This window comes from Zingiber officinale, chromosome 5B, assembly GCF_018446385.1.
Source record: "Zingiber officinale cultivar Zhangliang chromosome 5B, Zo_v1.1, whole genome shotgun sequence".
Classification (NCBI taxonomy): Eukaryota; Viridiplantae; Streptophyta; class Magnoliopsida; order Zingiberales; family Zingiberaceae; genus Zingiber; species Zingiber officinale.
Window position 1 is genome coordinate 14,439,772 of NC_055995.1, and position 17,122 is coordinate 14,456,893.

The 17,122-nt window shown below is 42.1% G+C and overlaps 1 protein-coding gene across 1 annotated transcript; it reads left to right on the forward strand.

Moving 5' to 3' along the window:
- The first annotated feature begins 316 nt into the window (after positions 1 to 316).
- On the forward strand, positions 317 to 14,301 carry LOC121986519. Its single transcript, XM_042540486.1, has 6 exons — positions 317 to 1,074; positions 10,816 to 11,382; positions 11,501 to 11,636; positions 11,687 to 12,597; positions 12,709 to 13,339; positions 14,096 to 14,301. Exons 1-6 carry the CDS (start codon positions 334 to 336, stop codon positions 14,299 to 14,301), a joined length of 3,192 nt encoding a protein of 1,063 aa, XP_042396420.1. The 5' UTR covers positions 317 to 333.
- The last annotated feature ends 2,821 nt before the right edge of the window (positions 14,302 to 17,122 follow it).

Consider the following 17,122-nt stretch of genomic DNA (forward strand, 5'->3'; position numbering starts at 1 on the left):
GGAGTTTATTTGTGACATCAATTTAGATAGCTACCAAATTTTGGCGCCGTTGCCGGGGAACTCTTTAAACTTTGCTTGCTTTGTTTGTTTGTTTTGGATTGTGAATAATTTTCTTAGCTTTAGTTTGCTGATTTTTCTGATTTCATTGAATATCTACTGAATTTTGATTGTTTATTGGCTTGCATGACTAGGTCTTCCTTTGCAACATTGCTTGAACTTGACCCGGAGATTGAGAGAACCTTTTGGGCTTTAAGAAGACAAGCTAGGTCTGCAGCAACTCGTGAAAGCAGAATTTCAGAGATGGATAATTAGATAACAGAAGGGGATCGAACTATGAAAGAGCTTGCAGCACCAGATGTGGCTTATAAGTACTCATGCATCACTTATCCAGATTTGGCAGGAGATTTTGAACTTAGATCAGGACTTATTCATCTGCTTCCCAAATTTCAAGGCTTATCAGGAGAGGATCCTAACCACCATCTACATGAATTCCATGTGGTTTGTTCAACCATGAAGCCACAGGGGATTTCAGAAGAAGACATTAAGTTGAGGGCTTTTCCATTCTCTTTGACGGGAGCAGCTAAAGACTGGTTATATTGCCTTCCAGCTGGATACATTACAAGTTGGATTGATATGAAGAGAGCTTTTTTGGAGAAATTTTTCCCAGCTTTTAGGACTGTAACTATTAGGAAGAGCATTTGTGGTATTAAGCAAGTAGTGGGAGAGACTCTTTATGATTATTGGGAGAGATTCAAGAAGCTGTGTTCGAGTTGTCCACAACATCAAATTAGTGACCAGCTTCTTGTTCAATATTTTTATGAGGGTCTACTTCCCATGGATAGGAGCATGATAGATGCAGCAGCTGGAGGAGCCTTGGTGAATAAGACTCCAAATCAAGCAAGAGAGTTAATTTCAAATATGGCGGAAAACTCACAGCAATTTGGGAGTAGAGCTCTTGGTACTAGAGTGGTTAATGAAACTCATTTGGTTTCAACTGAGCAACAAGAAATTAGAAACAATTTGCAAAAATTGACTTCTTTAGTGAAGCAAATGGCGTTACAAAATTCGAGTCATGTTTCAAATTTTCCTTTACCAATGATGAAGTTGTGTGGAATTTATTCAAGCCAAGATCACTCTTCGGATCATTGTCCTAATCTACATCAAGATGAATCTGTAACGACCCGCCTCCTACTAGCTAGGCTGCGAAGCCGATCGCTACATTATGCTGTGCTGGACTATTAATGCGGAATGAAAACTGGCTAATTTAAAATTTTACTGAACTAAATGCTGTAAAGTTTAACTTAGTGTTCTGAATGTACCTAGGAGTTGTACACATGCTAGGGGAGGTGTTTACAACTGATAATAAACTTCGGATCGATCCACAGACCGATCTACTGATACTGGCACGGTAGGAAACTCCGAATCATTCAACCGACCGATCCATAAACTACACTGCAATCCTGTACGCTGCTGGATCGGTCTGCCGACCGATCTAGCTAGTCCCTGATCGGTCAATGAGACCGATCAGTGGCTTACTGATCGGTCTGCTGACCGATCAGTGAGCCATTTTTTTCACGACCCAGCTCCTGATCGATCCACGGATCGATCAGGGAACGAACAAAAAGCTTCTGTTCGCAGAAACCAGGTCCCTGATCGGTCTACCAACCGATCAGAGACTCCCTGATCGGTCTGCTGACCGATCAGGGGTTTCTGATTTCGTATCAGGCCCCTGATATCAGCACTGATGCGTGCCAAAGTCATTACACAACACTATAAAAGCTAAGAGAAACATTCTACTAGGTAATAGTTAACATACTAAACATGATTAAGGCATAGAATACTAATTCATGGCATGTAAACATATAGAAACCAAAACTAACAAGGTTTTAAACTGTTCTCTTGCTAACTAACAGAAACATAAGATAACGCTTGCTATAAGTACTAATGCATACTGAACACGTTCTAATACATAGTAAAATAAAACTAGATCCCTAGGATCTTTATTCCAGTTCCTTCCACACACATCTTGATCTGCATTGACTTCCAGCCTCCACTGCTAGTCCATTTTCCTTTTATCTGTATCTGCAGTATAAGGAAAATAGTATCTGTAAGCTAAAAAGCTTAGTAAGAAACCATCTACCTCACTTATACATGCATACGATGCAAATATGATTTTAAATCATGCTGTTTGAAAGGATATGCTAAGTATACTGAATAAACTAAACATGACATGGCATATAAGCATACAATCATGGCATATCTAAAGCTGAACATGATATCAATCACATGGTATCAATGAAGAACTAAGCTGATACTAAAAACTGAGCTAAGCTAATACTGAGCTACTGCTAGGACTGTACTGAATTCACGAACTAATTTGTGAAAGGTTGAAAACCATATACATATAGTAAGTAAAAATACTAAACATACTGCTGATGGGCCCTGACAACTGTACTTGCTGTGCGCGCATCCCTAACTAGACCCGGGATTGCAAGTTCCGAATCTAGTAGGGTTTACTAGGTTAGCTAAACCTAGGGACGACTATGGGAGCCCAACCCAATGGATATCTAATCCAGTACAGTGCCACTGAAAAGTAAAATACTGAAATAGCTAATACTATTTTGCTGAATCTAGGTTATCTGAACCTAGAACTAGGTTGTCTGAACCTAGAGGTGACTGTGGGAGCCCACCCATTTGGACATCTAGTCTTGTAAAAGCTGAAATAAAAACTGATCATGCTAATTAACATGTTCTATGGCATTTAACTAAATGCCCACTGTATCATAAGGCTGTGCTAGGCATTTTGTCGAGCATTTGGCGCTCTCTAACTCTCCTCTCGATCAGGGAGACCCCCTCTAGGCACCCAGCAGCGTCTAAACCCCTATCTACAGAGGATAGACGTGCTCGGCCCATCTAGAGATGCTCACTAATCCCTAAATCTGTGAGAAGAGTTAAAATACACATTATATGCTGACAAAATTCAATAAAACTAATCTAATGCATAAAAGAAAACACGCGAGAGCTACTTATACTGCAGGTGAGGGGTTTCTTACCTTGTGTGCTAGATTTCTTACAAATCTAATCGCTAGAAATTCCGGTGGAGACGACTTCTCGACGATTCGCTCGCGTCCACGTGCTCTACTCGCGGAGGGGAACGTCCTTGTGCTGAAATCGTTGCTGGAAAGTGACCTTGGGACCCTAGGGATGGAACCCTAGTTCTTCCCTTGTTGTGGCGCCGAGAGAAGGCGAGGGGAGAGGGGTTGGCGTTGGCGTGAGGGTTTTGGAGAGGGGTTGCCGAACCAAGTTCTAAAAATAAACCCAACCCCAACTGAAATTTCCTATTTATACTAAGTAATTAATTCAGCCAAACCAATTATAAATATAATTGATTCCCTTTCCTTTCAGTACGGCCCTGCTGGATTCACCGGTTACTAAGGCTAACTAAAGGTTTAGTGGACCCGAGAGGTCCCGGGTTCGATTCCCGCTTAAGCCATTTTACTTTTCTAATAATTTTTGCTACTTCCGCTACTCGAAAAATTTCGGAAAAATATCTAATAATTCCAGAAAAATCATAGAATATTCCTAAAATAGTTTTGAGAATTTTCGGGCGTTACAATCCCCCATACCTTATAAAAAGTTCGTCCTCGAACTTAGAATAATTCTGGGTACTTCTGTCTCATGCTGGCTTCTGTCTCCCAAGTTGCCTCTTCTGCTGTGTGACTGTGCCAAATGACTTTGACTAATGGTACTTCCTTGTTCCGTAATTTCTTAACTGCTCGGTCTATTATCTGAATAGGCCGACTATCATAGCTGAGGTCTTCGCGGATCTGTACCGACTGGGGCTCAATCACCTGGGTGGCATCTGAGGTATGCTTCTTCAGCATAGAGACATGAAATACGTTGTGGATAGCTGACATTTCCTGGGGTAGCTCTAGCTCATATGCTACCTTGCCCACTCTTCTGCTGATAAGGTATGGTCCCACATATCTGGGACTAAGTTTGCCATTCTTCCCAAAACGCATCACTCCCTTCATGGGAGCTACTATGAGGAACACTATATCCCCGACTGAAAACTCTAAGGGTCTGCGCCGTGTATCAGCATAGCTTTTCTGGCGGCTCTGAGCTGTCTCTATCCTCTGGCGGATCTGCTGTATAGCTGCTGTGGTATCTGCTACTAGATCTGTCTGAAGTTCTAGTTCTTTCTATTCACCACTCTTATACCAGCAGATTGGAGATCTACACCTCCGCCCATAGAGAGCCTCGTAAGGTGCCATGCCGATAGTGGCCTGATAGCTGTTGTTGTATGCAAATTCTGCTAAGCTCAGATATTTGCACCAACTTCCCTTGAAGTCTAGGGCACATGCTCGGAGCATATCTTCGAGTACCTGATTTACTCGCTCCGTCTGACCATCTGTCTGAGGATGGAATGCTGTGCTGAACTTTAACTTAGTGCCCAACGCTGACTGTACACACTCCCAGAAGTGTGATATGAATCTGCTATCTCTGTCTGAAATGATGGTTCGTGGGACTCCATGTAGTCTGACGATCTCCTGGAGATACAACTGAGCTAGCTTCTCCATGGAGTAGGATATCTTGATAGCTAAGAAGTGGGCTGATTTAGTCAACCTGTCGACTATTACCCAGATGGCGTCGTGGTTCTGGGCAGTCCCACTATGAAATCCATAGAGATATCCTCCCACTTCCATTCTGGAATCTGTATAGGCTGCAGAACTCCTCCTGGTCGCTGATGTTCTGCCTTGACCCTCTGACAGGTGAGGCAGATGCTAACATATCTGGCGATGTCTCGCTTCATCCCGGGCCACCAAAACTGGTTCTTCAGGTCTTGATACATTTTGGTGGAACCTGGATGCATCGCATAGGGAGTCTTGTGAGCCTCATCTAAAATCTGTCTCCGTAGCTCCTCCTGATCTGGAACACAGAGTCTGTCACCAAAATACAACACCCCGCTATTGGACACTCTGAATTCTCTACTTTCTGATTCTGCTAGTCCTTGCTTGATTTTCTGAATTTCAGGGTCCTGCTCCTGAGCTGACTGAATATCACCAAGCAAGGTAGACTCTAAGGTCATAGTAGAGAGCTGTCCAACGATGAGTTCGAGACCGAAATCTACGATCTCCTTCTGTAGGGGCGGTGACATGGCTGTAAGAGATAATAAGGTAGCACTGGATTTTCTGCTAAGTGCGTCAGCTACCTTATTGGCTTTCCCTGGATGGTAGAGGATGTCTATATCGTAGTCTTTGACCAGCTCAAGCCATCTCAGACTGCCGCATGTTCGGATCCTTCGAGTGAAGAAGTACTTCGACTGGATGATCCAGATACACTCTGCACCGAGCTCCATATAAGTAATGTCTCCAAATTTTGAGAGCGAACACTACTGCTGCAAGCTCAAGGTCATGAATAGGGTAATTCTTCTCATAATCCTTGAGTTGTCCGGAGGCATAGGCGATCACCTTGCCGTTTTGCATCAAGCTTGCTCCTAGTCCCAACTTAGAGGCATCACTATAGATGTCAAAGTTGTTGGTGTTGTCCGGTAGAGCCAAAATAAGAGCACCGTCAATCTCCTTTTAGCTCACAAGCCGTTCTCACATCCTCCATCGAAATTTCTGCTCTTTCCGGTAAGAGCCGCTGGGGAGGCTATCCCGAGAAGTCCTCTACAAACTTTCTGTAATATCCTGCTAATCCCAGATAATTTCACCGGTGTTCTTAGGTCTCTTCGTTACTTATCGCTTCTATCTTGTTGGGATCTACCATAATACCATCCTTTGAGATGATGTGACCCAGGACACTGATCTAGCCAAAATTCACATTTCGTGAACTTGGCGTATAGCTGGTTCTGCTGAAGGGTCTGCAATACTTGTTTCAGGTGCTCTGAGTGTTCTTCCCGAGTTCCCGAGTAGATAAGAATGTCATCGATAAACACAATAACAAACTTATCTAAATACTCCTGAATACTCTATTCATGAGATCCATGAATGTAGCCGGAGCATTGGTCACGCCTAAAGGGCATGACTACGAACTCAGAGTGTCCGTATCTGGTTCTCAATGCTGTCTTGGGTATATCCCTTCTTTAACCTTTACCCGATGATAACCTGATCTGAGATCTATCTTAGAGAACACCGCTGCTCCACCTGGTCGAACATGTCATCGATTCGGGAAGGGGATACCTGTTCGTGACTTGGTTCAAGGCACGGTAGTCTATGCATAACGCATGCTTCCATCCTTCTTCTTCACGAACAATACAGCGCTCCCCATGAATGACTGGGCAGATGAAACCCTTGTCAAGCAGCTCCTAGTTCCTTCAGTTCTGCTAGAGCCATGCGATAAGGCGCTTTGGAGATTGGTACCGGAATGAGCTCTATCTCAAAGTCAATCTCCCGTCTGGTGCTAAGCCTGGTAACTCTTGAAGACTGCTGGGTAGTCACATTCGACTCGAACCTCTCTAGCTTCTGGTTCTTGTCCTGGCTGGCATTGACTACGTGTGCTAGGAATCATGTACATCCCGAATCCAAGAGCTTCGTGCTTTCAGCTGAGAGAAACTTCTTGGCCTTTCTCTTTGGTTCCCCGTCAGATTCAAATTGCACCGCCGCTTCAGGTTGGAAGATGAATTTCTGTTTACGCTCTATGGTAGCACCGTATCGATCGTAAAGTCCATTCCAAAGATAACGTCATAGTCGGTCATCTCTAGCACTATCGATCACAAAAGAGCTATCGTCTGCTATAATGACCGCACCGCCTCGAGCCAAGGCGTGATGCCATGATCTCTCCGAAGGTAATGCCAAAACCACCACCGAGTACCTCCGAGGGTATTTCTAATTTTTCGGAGAACATCCCGGCTATATATGAATGGGTTGCCCCAAGATCAAACAGAACAAAGAGCACTATATCAGAAATGCTAATCTAACTCGTGACAACCGCCGAGGCATTGGCTACGTTCTCTCCGGTGAGTGAGTAGATCCTCGATTCGCCATCGCGAGGGGCTTCTAATCTGCCCGGGCCGATAAGTGGACCTTCTAGAGCGGCCTGCATCTGATATAAGCTGGCTGGCTTGCATACTGAATCTGCTGTGGCTGAGGAAGACCGGTCTTGTTCGGGCACTGCTTGGCCATGTGCCCTTCTTGTCCACATTCAAAGCATCCTCGTGTGCCCTTGCGACAAACCCCTGGGTGGAATTTCCCACAAGTAGCACACTTTGGATAACTGGGTCGCTTGCTAGATGGTCCTCCTTTTGGGTCACTTCCTGATTTGCGCTTGCTGTTGGAGTTCCCTTTCCAGTTAGAGCTGTGGCCTTGCTGTTTTTGAGTGTGAGAGTTTCCTTGGCCTTTGGACTCTGAGGAGACTTGCTTCTGCTGCTTTATGCTGGTAATGCTCTGTGGTCAAGGCACCGCTCACTAACTCTTCCGTGGTTTGTGGCCTATGTATGCCACCAGCCACGTCATCGCTATCTCCGGCCTCGCATCTTGAGCATCAACCGGATTCGTTCCTTCTCCAGGCCGACTAGCTCGGGCATAGACGAGCCAACTGTTGAATTTCTTCACGCCTTAATCGAAAGGTTGCCCGACGAAACTCGGAACTCGTCGAGTGGCGGTTTGTAACCAGATGTGAAAGAACCTCAAGAATTCCTTCTCAAGTCACCCATGACATCCGGTTCATCGGGCGCCATTCGATTCTTTCCCACCACATGCGCGCCTCTGTCAGGCATAAGGAGGCACACTTCACCTTCTCGTGTTCGGGCCAGTCCGAAGCTCCATCGTGTTCTAGTGTTTTGAACCAGGCTTGTGCATCCCATGGTTCACTAGTGCCCGAGAAGTTCTCTCGCTTGACTCACGCCACCGGATCGATAGGCTTCCTTTCTTGGCTCACCACTGGGACCGCCGCCGGTATCGATGCCGGGCGTCAGAGGGTCGGCCGGTGGAACCTCTGAGTCGTCAGATTTGGTTTCGGGGTGACTGTGGGGGGTATTCTGCTGATTAGCCCTGAGGGTGGCTATCTCCTGTTGCTGTTCAGCTAGCTGCTGCTGTAACTGAGCCACTAGCGCTGTAAGGTCTGGGGAGGCACTGAACTGCTTGCCTCATGCTGGGGCTTAGTAGCTGGTGTCCTTCTAGCTGGGCGTCCTCGTGCCATTTCTAAAGACATAGAGGACAGGACATGCATAACTAATACAATTATAATTGTATAACTATTGCTATCATGTTATATACTATCACATACTAACATGCATCAATTATTTATAAACATGAGCTATAACAAGAAAGCAAGAAACATAAATAAAGCAGAGGTATTCTTACTTGGAAGCTGCAGGTTCAATGCTGATGTGTGTGTAGGAAGTATGGAACACTGCTCTGATACCACTCTGTAACGACCCGCCTCCTACTAGCTAGGCTGCGAAGCCGATCGCTACATTATGCTGTGCTGGACTATTAATGCGGAATGAAAACTGGCTAATTTAAAATTTTACTGAACTAAATGCTGTAAAGTTTAACTTAGTGTTCTGGGTGTACCTAGGAGTTGTACACATGCTAGGGGAGGTGTTTACAACTGATAATAAACTTCGGATCGATCCACAGACCGATCTACTGATACTGGCACGGTAGGAAACTCCGGATCGTTCAACCGACCGATCCATAAACTACACTGCAATCCTGTACGCTGCTGGATCGGTCTGCCGACCGATCCAGCTGGTCCCTGATCGGTCAATGAGACCGATCAATGGCTTACTGATCGGTCTGCTGACCGATCAGTGAGCCATTTTTTTCGCGACCCAGCTCCTGATCGATCCACGGATCGATCAGGGAACGAACAGAAAGCTTCTGTTCGCATAAACCAGGTCCCTGATCGGTCTACCGACCAATCAGAGACTTCCTGATCGGTCTGCTGACCGATCAGGGGTTTCTGATTTCGTATCAGGCCCCTGATATCAGCACTGATGCGTGCCAAAGTCATTACACAACACTATAAAAGCTAAGAGAAACATTCTACTAGGTAATGGCTAACATACTAAACATGATTAAGGCATAGAATACTAATTCATGGCATATAAACATATGGAAACCAAAACTAACAAGGTTTTAAACTGTTCTCTTGCTAACTAACAGAAACATAAGATAACGCTTGCTATAAGTACTAATGCATACTGAACACGTTCTAATGCATAGTAAAATAAAACTAGATCCCTAGGATCTTTATTCCAGTTCCTTCCACACACATCTTGATCTGCATTGACCTCCAGCCTCCACTGCTAGTCCATTTTCCTTTTATCTGTATCTGCAGTATAAGGAAAATAGTATCTGTAAGCTAAAAAGCTTAGTAAGAAACCATCTACCTCACTAAAACATGCATACGATGCAAATATGATTTTAAATCATGCTGTTTGAAAGGATATGCTAAGTATATTGAATAAACTAAACATGGCATGACATATAAGCATACAATCATGGCATATCTAAAGCTGAACATGATATCAATCACATGGTATCAATGAAGAACTAAGCTACTAAAACTGAGCTACTGCTAGGACTGTATCAATTCACGAACTAATTTGTGAAAGGTTGAAAACCATATACATATAGTAAGTGAAAATACTAAACATGTTGCTGATGGGCCCGGCAACTGTACGTGCTAACTAGACCCGGGATTGCAAGTTCCGAATCTAGTAGGGTTTACTAGGTTAGCTAAACCTAGGGACGACTATGGGAGCCCAACCCAATGGATATCTAATCCAGTACAGTGCCACTGAAAAGTAAAATACTGAAATAGCTAATACTATTTTGCTGAATCTAAGTTATCTAAACCTAGAACTAGGTTGTCTGAACCTAGAGGTGACTGTGGGAGCCCACCCATTTGGACATCTAGTCTCGTAAAAGCTGAAATAAAAACTGATCATGCTAATTAACATGTTCTATGACATTTAACTAAATGCCCACTGTATCATAAGGTTGTGCTAGGCATTTTGTCGAGCATTTGGCGCTCTCTAACTCTCCTCTCGATCAGGGAGACCACCTCTAGGCACCCAGCAGCGTCTAAACCCCTATCTACAGAGGATACACGTGCTCGGCCCATCTAGAGATGCTCACTAATACCTAAATCTGTGAGAAGAGTTAAAATACACACTATATGCTGACAAAATTCAATAAAACTAATCTAATGCATAAAAGAAAACACGCGAGAGCTACTTATACTGCAGGTGAGGGGTTTCTTACCTTGTGTGCTAGATTTCTTACAAATCTAATCGCTAGAAATTCCGGTGGAGACGACTTCTCGACGATTCGCTCGTGTCCACGTGCTCTACTCGCGAAGGGGAACGTCCTTGTGCTGAAATCGTCGCTGGAAAGTGACCTTGGGACCCTAGGGATGGAACCCTAGTTCTTCCCTTGTTGTGGCGCCGAGAGAAGGAGAGGGGAGAGGGGTTGGCGTTGGCGTGAGGGTTTTGGAGAGGGGTTGCCGAACCAAGTTCTAAAAATAAACCCAACCCCAACTTAAATTTCCTATTTATACTAAGTAATTAATTCAGCCAAACCAATTATAAATATAATTGATTCCCTTTCCTTTCAGCACGGCCCTGCTGGGTTCACCGGTTACTAAGGCTAACTAAAGGTTTAGCAGACCCGAGAGTTCCCGGGTTCGATTCCCGCTTAAGCCATTTTACTTTTCTAATAATTTTTGCTACTTCTGCTACTCGGAAAATTCCGGAAAAATATCTAATAATTCCAGAAAAATCATAGAATATTCCTAAAATAGTTTTGAGAATTTTTGGGCGTTACAGAATCCGTTGCAGCCATTTCAAGACCTTAATTTCAGCAACACAAATATGATCCCAACTCTTCAACTTATAATCCGGGATGGAGGGATCATCCTAATTTGAGGTATGGGAATGCATTTTATCAGCATCAACCACAAGGGCAGACTCATCAGCCATATTATCAGCATCAACAGAATCAACATTATTACCAGAATCATCCAGCAAGTCATTCACAACAATTTCAGAAACAACAGCAGCCTCAATTTCAGCAAAATTTAAGCCAAAATCAGCAATTTCAACCATTCCAAAATTTCCAGCATTCAAATATTGCAAGTCAGCCACAGTTTCAGAATTCACAGAATCAGCACACACATTTCCAGCATGTTCAGCAACCTGTGCAGAATTTCCAGCAGCCAAGTAATGCAAATCAGCACCAATCTCAGCTTGCACTGCCTTCTTCTACAAGCCCAAGATCAATGCAACCTCAGCAGAACTTTAGCAGCTCAAAAATTGAGGATTTGATGCAGCAAGTGCTTCAACAGCAACAGCAGATGATGCAACAGCAGCAACATCAGCAAAGGACTGATACAGCACTACAAAACATTGAAAGGCAGATTGGGCAGCTGGCTAGTAACATTAATTAGATGCAAAATCAAGGATCTGGGTAGTTACCTTCACAACCGACTCTAAATCCTTAAGGAAATGTGAGTGCATTAACTCTTTGAAGTGGTAAAACAATTTCAGACCCAAATCCGAATTTTTCAGCAGGATCACAGCAAAGTTTCTAGAATTTTCCAGCAAATTCAGAGCAGCCAGATTCTGCATAGCATGGGATTACTGGAGCTGATCAGCAACATTTCAATCAACCGAAAGCTTCAGAGTCTGATCAAATCGATGGAGCAGATTTCGGCTTGAATTTTACTCCAACAGCAGCTCCAAATTCAGCACAGAATCTGGACAGAAATATTACCCAGCAAGGAGCTGAGTCTTCCATTCCGTTACCTTTCCCTCAAAGAAGTGTACAACCAAGAAGAGAAATGGAGGAAGAAAAGGCTAAGGAATATCAAGAATTAGTGAAATTATTTAGCAAGGTTGAAGTGAATGTGCCTTTGCTTACCATGATCAAGCAAATTCCAAAATATGCCAAATTCCTCAAAGATCTTTGTGTGCACAAAAAGAAATTGAAGGGGAATAAATTGATAAGTATGGGGAAAAATGTTTCAGCATTACTTCAGCCAGTTCCTCAGAAGTGTGAAGATCCAGGAGTTTTCACCGTGCCTTGTATTATAGGAGATTGTATTTTTGAGGATGCGATGTTAGATCTTGGAGCTTCTATTAATGTGATGCCTAAATCAGTTTTTCAGTCATTAAGAATTGGACCTTTGCAGCCTACAGGTGTAGTGATTCAGTTGGCCAACCGAAGTCAAGCACACCCAGCAGGAGTAATTGAGGATGTATTGGTAAAAGTGAGGGAATTAATTTTTCCTGCAGATTTTTACATCTTAGATATGGAGGGTGATGTGCTTGCAAACAGGGCTCCGCTTATTCTTGGACATCCATTCTTGAAGACTGCTAGAACCAAGATAGATGTACATGCAGGAACTCTTTCTATGGAGATAGGAGACACAGTGGTTAGATTCAACATTTTTGAGGCTATGAAGCATCCTAGAGAGGATCATTCTATACTTAGCGTGGATATTTCAGAGGAGTTGGATGACATGGAGTTCTTGTCAGATATTGATTCAGACTTAGAGGTTTCTGATTTTGGTCATGAGAATGAATTTGTTTCATTGTTGGAGGATATTTTAGATGTGGAATCTGATGTTAACTCAAGTGAATGCGTAGGGGATTGCTTAGGAGAAGCATTACCCCTAGGATCGCTCAGAGAAGAAGAGATATGTGTAGGGGATTGCTCAGCAGCACTACCCCTAGGATCACCTATTATTGACTAGACACAGGAGGAATTGAAGCCATTACCTCAGCATTTGAAGTATGCCTATTTGGGAGAGAATCAACAGCTACCTGTCATCATAGCTCAGAATTTGGAACCGGATCAGGAGGAACGATTGTTAGAGATTCTGAGACAGCATAGGAAGGCCATTGGATGGACTCTGGCAGACATTCCTGGGATCAGTCCTTCCATTTGTATGCATAAGATTTACTTAGAGGAGGATGTGAGGCCAGTGAGACAGCCACAGAGACGACTGAACCCTTTGATTTTGGATGTGGTAAAGAAGGAGGTGACTAGACTCTTACAGGCTGCCATTATTTATCCGATTTCTGACAGTAAATGGGTAAGTCTCATCCATGTGGTTCCGAAGAAGTCAGGGGTGACAGTGGTAGCTAATGAAGAGAACGAACTGGTGCCCACGAGAGTGAAGAATTCTTGGAGAGTATGTGTGGATTACAGGAAGCTGAACCAAGCAAGCCGAAAGGATCATTATCCACTTCCTTTTATTGATCAGATGTTGGAGAGACTGGCAGGTAAATCACATTATTGTTTTCTTGATGGGTACACTGGTTATTTTCATATTTGCATCGACCCAGAGGACCAGGAGAAGACTACCTTCACCTGCCCTTTCGGTACATTCGCATATCGAAGGATGCCATTTGGACTGTGCAACGCTCCATGTACTTTTTAGCGATGCATGGTGAGTATTTTTGGTGATTTATTAGAGCATTGCATGGAAGTATTCATGGATGATTTTTGTGTTTATGGCTCTTCATTTGATGCATGTTTGGAAAACTTGTCTCGAGTTTTGAGTAGATGTATCGACACGGATTTGGTTTTAAATTTTGAAAAGTGTCACTTTATGGTAGAGCATGACATTGTTTTAGGTCATATAGTCTCTAGGAAGGGCATTGAAGTAGATCCTGCAAAAATTAGCACTATATCTTCTTTATCTTACCCCGCATGCGTGCGGGAGGTTTGAGCTTTTCTTGGTCATGCAGGATTCTACAGGAGATTTATTAGAGACTTCAGTAAGATTGCTCTACCATTGTCTCAGCTACTTCAGAAGGATGTTTTGTTTGATTTCGATCAGAGGTGCAGAGAGGCTTTTGACAAATTGAAGGAGGCTCTTACTTCAGCACCTATTATCAGACCCCCAGACTGGTCCTTACCTATCGAGTTGATGTGTGACGCTTCAGATTATGCAGTGGGAGCTGTACTAGCACAGAGAGTGGATGGAGCACCACATGCTATTTGCTATGCTTCCAAGACTTTGGACTCAGCTCAAGCAAACTACACAACAACAGAAAAAGAGCTTCTTTCTATTGTTTTTGCTTTAGATAAATTCAGATCATATCTTCTTTGTTCTCATGTGATTATTTTTTCAGATCATGCAGCTTTGAAGTATCTCCTCAAGAAGCCTGATGCAAAGCCTAGATTAATCAGATGGATGCTTCTGCTTCAAGAATTCGACGTAGAGATACGTGATAGGAGTGGGAAGGAGAACTTGGTTGCAGATCACTTGAGCAGGATTGAAGGAGACTTGGACCATTCGGCCATTGATGATGATTTCAGGGATGAGCAGCTTTTATAGCTGCAGGGTGAGTCTCCATGGTATGCGGATCTAGTGAATTTCTTAGTTGCACATGTTTATCCCAAACAATTTTCAAAAGCTCAAAAAGATAAATTAAAAAGTGATTCAAAATTCTATGTTTGGGATGATCCTTATTTATGGAAGTTTTGTAGTGATCAGATCATTAGGAGATGCATACCTGACTCTGAGTTTCAGTCTGTACTTACTTTTTGTCATTCTTTTGAGTGTGGAGGACATTTTGGACCACAAAGAACTGCTAGGAAAATATTAGAATGTGGTTTGTATTGGCTTACCCTTTTTCGTGATGCTTATGCTTTTTATCGATCATGTGATAGGTCAACGCACTGGGAGTATAGGACTTAGAAATGAAATGCCTCAACAATTCATATTATTTTGTGAGATTTTTGATGTTTGGGGTATTGACTTTATGGGTCCTTTTCCTGTCTCTTTCATATTTGCATGCATTTTATTGGCAGTTGATTATGTTTCCAAATGGGTGGAGGTCATTCTCACTCGGACTGATGACTCTTCTGTTGTTGTTAGCTTTGTCAGGTCTCACATATTTTGCAGGTTTGGAGTACCCAGGGCGATCATAAGTGATCAAGGGTCTCATTTTTGTAACAGACACATGAAGACTTTGCTACATAAGTACGGGGTTACACACAAAGTTTCTACATCCTATCACCCTCAAACAAATGGGCAAGCAGAAGTGTCTAACAGGGAGGTGAAATCAATTCTTGAAAAGACTGTGAGACCGGATAGAAAGGATTGGAGCAAAAGACTTGAAGATGCACTATGGGCTTATAGGACTGCTTTCAAGACCCCTATAGGAATGTCTCCATACAGGATTGTGTATGGAAAAACTTGCCATTTACCCGTGGAGATTGAGCATAGGGCGTATTGGGCGGTTAAAGCATGCAATCTTGATAGTGAAACGGTTGGAGAAGAAAGGAAATTGCAACTTCAAGAACTTGAAGAGATTAGATTGGAAGCTTATGAGAACTCACGGATTTATAAAGAAAAGACCAAGAGATTTCATGACAAACAAATTGAGGCGAAAGACTTCCAAATTGGTGACAAAGTACTTCTATATCGATCTCATCTCAAATTGATTAAAGGTAAGTTGAGATCTAGATGGGAAGGACCTTATTGTGTTACTAATGTTTTCTTTTATGGAGTGGTTGAGATTCAGGATATGTCTACTGGCCGGGTTTTTAAAGTTAATGGACAAAGGCTTAAAAAGTTTCATGAAGAAGTGAAGGGCTTGGTGGTGGAGGAAATGTAACATGTTGATGTTATCTACCCGAGCTAGAGGGGAGTTTTACTCTATCTTTTGTTTCTTTGTAAATGAATAAATTTTAGATTTTAGTAGTTTTTCTTATTAGTTTAGGTAAAGTTACGGTTTCATTTAGAATTTTCTTGCATAAATAAATTTTGAGTCTCATTAGTAGTTTTTATTTTTGCATAGTTATAGTTTTGGACATTAGGTTTTATGTTCATGATAGTTACCATTTCTTTGAGTTTGATAGTCTTTGTTTTAGGAATAAATGGTACTTTCTTCTTTTGACATGTCTTTGTATCATTTTTAGGGATTTGAAAAGGAATGTTAAATTTGATTATCAAGTTTAATTTAAAGATTATATTGCATGAATGAACTCTAGGATTGCATGAGGTTGATACTAGTGATGGATTCTTGATTGATGAAATGGTATGATAATTTCTATTTACCTAGGGCAGTTTGAACCTATTTTAAGTGATGCACTTGTAGCTAATTTCACTCTAGAACTTGCTTCAAATCTGATTTATACCTCTAGTGTAGTATTGAGTCATGTTTTATGAAATTTACTCCATTATCACATTGCCCTTACTTATTTTTGCTATTCTTCTTGTCATAAATCATCATATCTTTGATCTTTTCTCATGTCTTATTTCTTTGGATGTGGTTATCTTGGATGATATGTGATGATTTTATTTTGGCCGAGACAGACAAAAGAGTAAGTGTGGGGGAGGTGTTTAGTTTGATGAGTTCTTTTGTTGAGTTATTTTGTTTTGGTGGAGAATGTTTTGATGGAGAAAGCGAATTCTGCAGAAATAAGGAAGCCCAGTTGATTAAATTTGCTGTGTGTCATTGTCCAAGAGTGATACATTTGATTGTGAAAAAAAAAAAATTTGTGAACAGATTGAAATCCGGACATTGGTGCATGGTTAGTTTTTTATAGAACCAGAATTCTGCAGGAAGTGAAGAGCAGAGCTGGGAATTTGTATCAGTTTTCTATCAAAATCAGAATGCAAGATTTAAAATGACGAAAGTTTAATTGGAATTTAAGAAGAAGCTGGAGACAAATGGTATGCACCTGTCATGGCAATTGCAAGATAAGAAAAGAGGAATCCAGAAATTTTGTCAAGACAGCAGAATTGAGATTTATTTGTAGCTGTTGAAATCTGATCACAATGGGCTATAATGGAGAATTTAATTGGTGACTATTATTTCATCAATGAAGCACTTGAATGGAGTATCAGTTACTTCGAGAAATTGAAGGAAAGGAGCAGCAAGTGAACTTGAACAGTGAGAAAAATACCAGAACCAGAATTCAGAATCAAAAGGGAACAAGTGTGTGCAACTCTTTCATTATCAACATTGAAATCCTTGGAAATGAATTGAAATTCTTGAATTTCTAGCAGCAATTTGTGTTTACTTCCTTTCCATTCTTTACAAATGGCTGGACAGAATTCTGAAAGTGTCACATTGCTGGAATTCAGAAATTGCAGTAACTTCCTACTTGATGTCACTTGCTGAAACAAGACAGAAATCAAGCTACTG

What these genes read in the sequence shown, in the direction of transcription:
- LOC121986519 (XM_042540486.1), top strand. Translation starts at nt 334, where the DNA reads ATGAAAGAGCTTGCAGCACCAGATGTGGCTTATAAGTACTCATGCATC. An exon ending in AAAGGCAGATTGGGCAGCTG is followed by an intron (nt 11,383 to 11,500) that starts GCTAGTAACATT and finishes AAACAATTTCAG; the next exon opens with ACCCAAATCCGAATTTTTCA. An exon ending in ATGTTAACTCAAGTGAATGC is followed by an intron (nt 12,598 to 12,708) that starts GTAGGGGATTGC and finishes ATTATTGACTAG; the next exon opens with ACACAGGAGGAATTGAAGCC.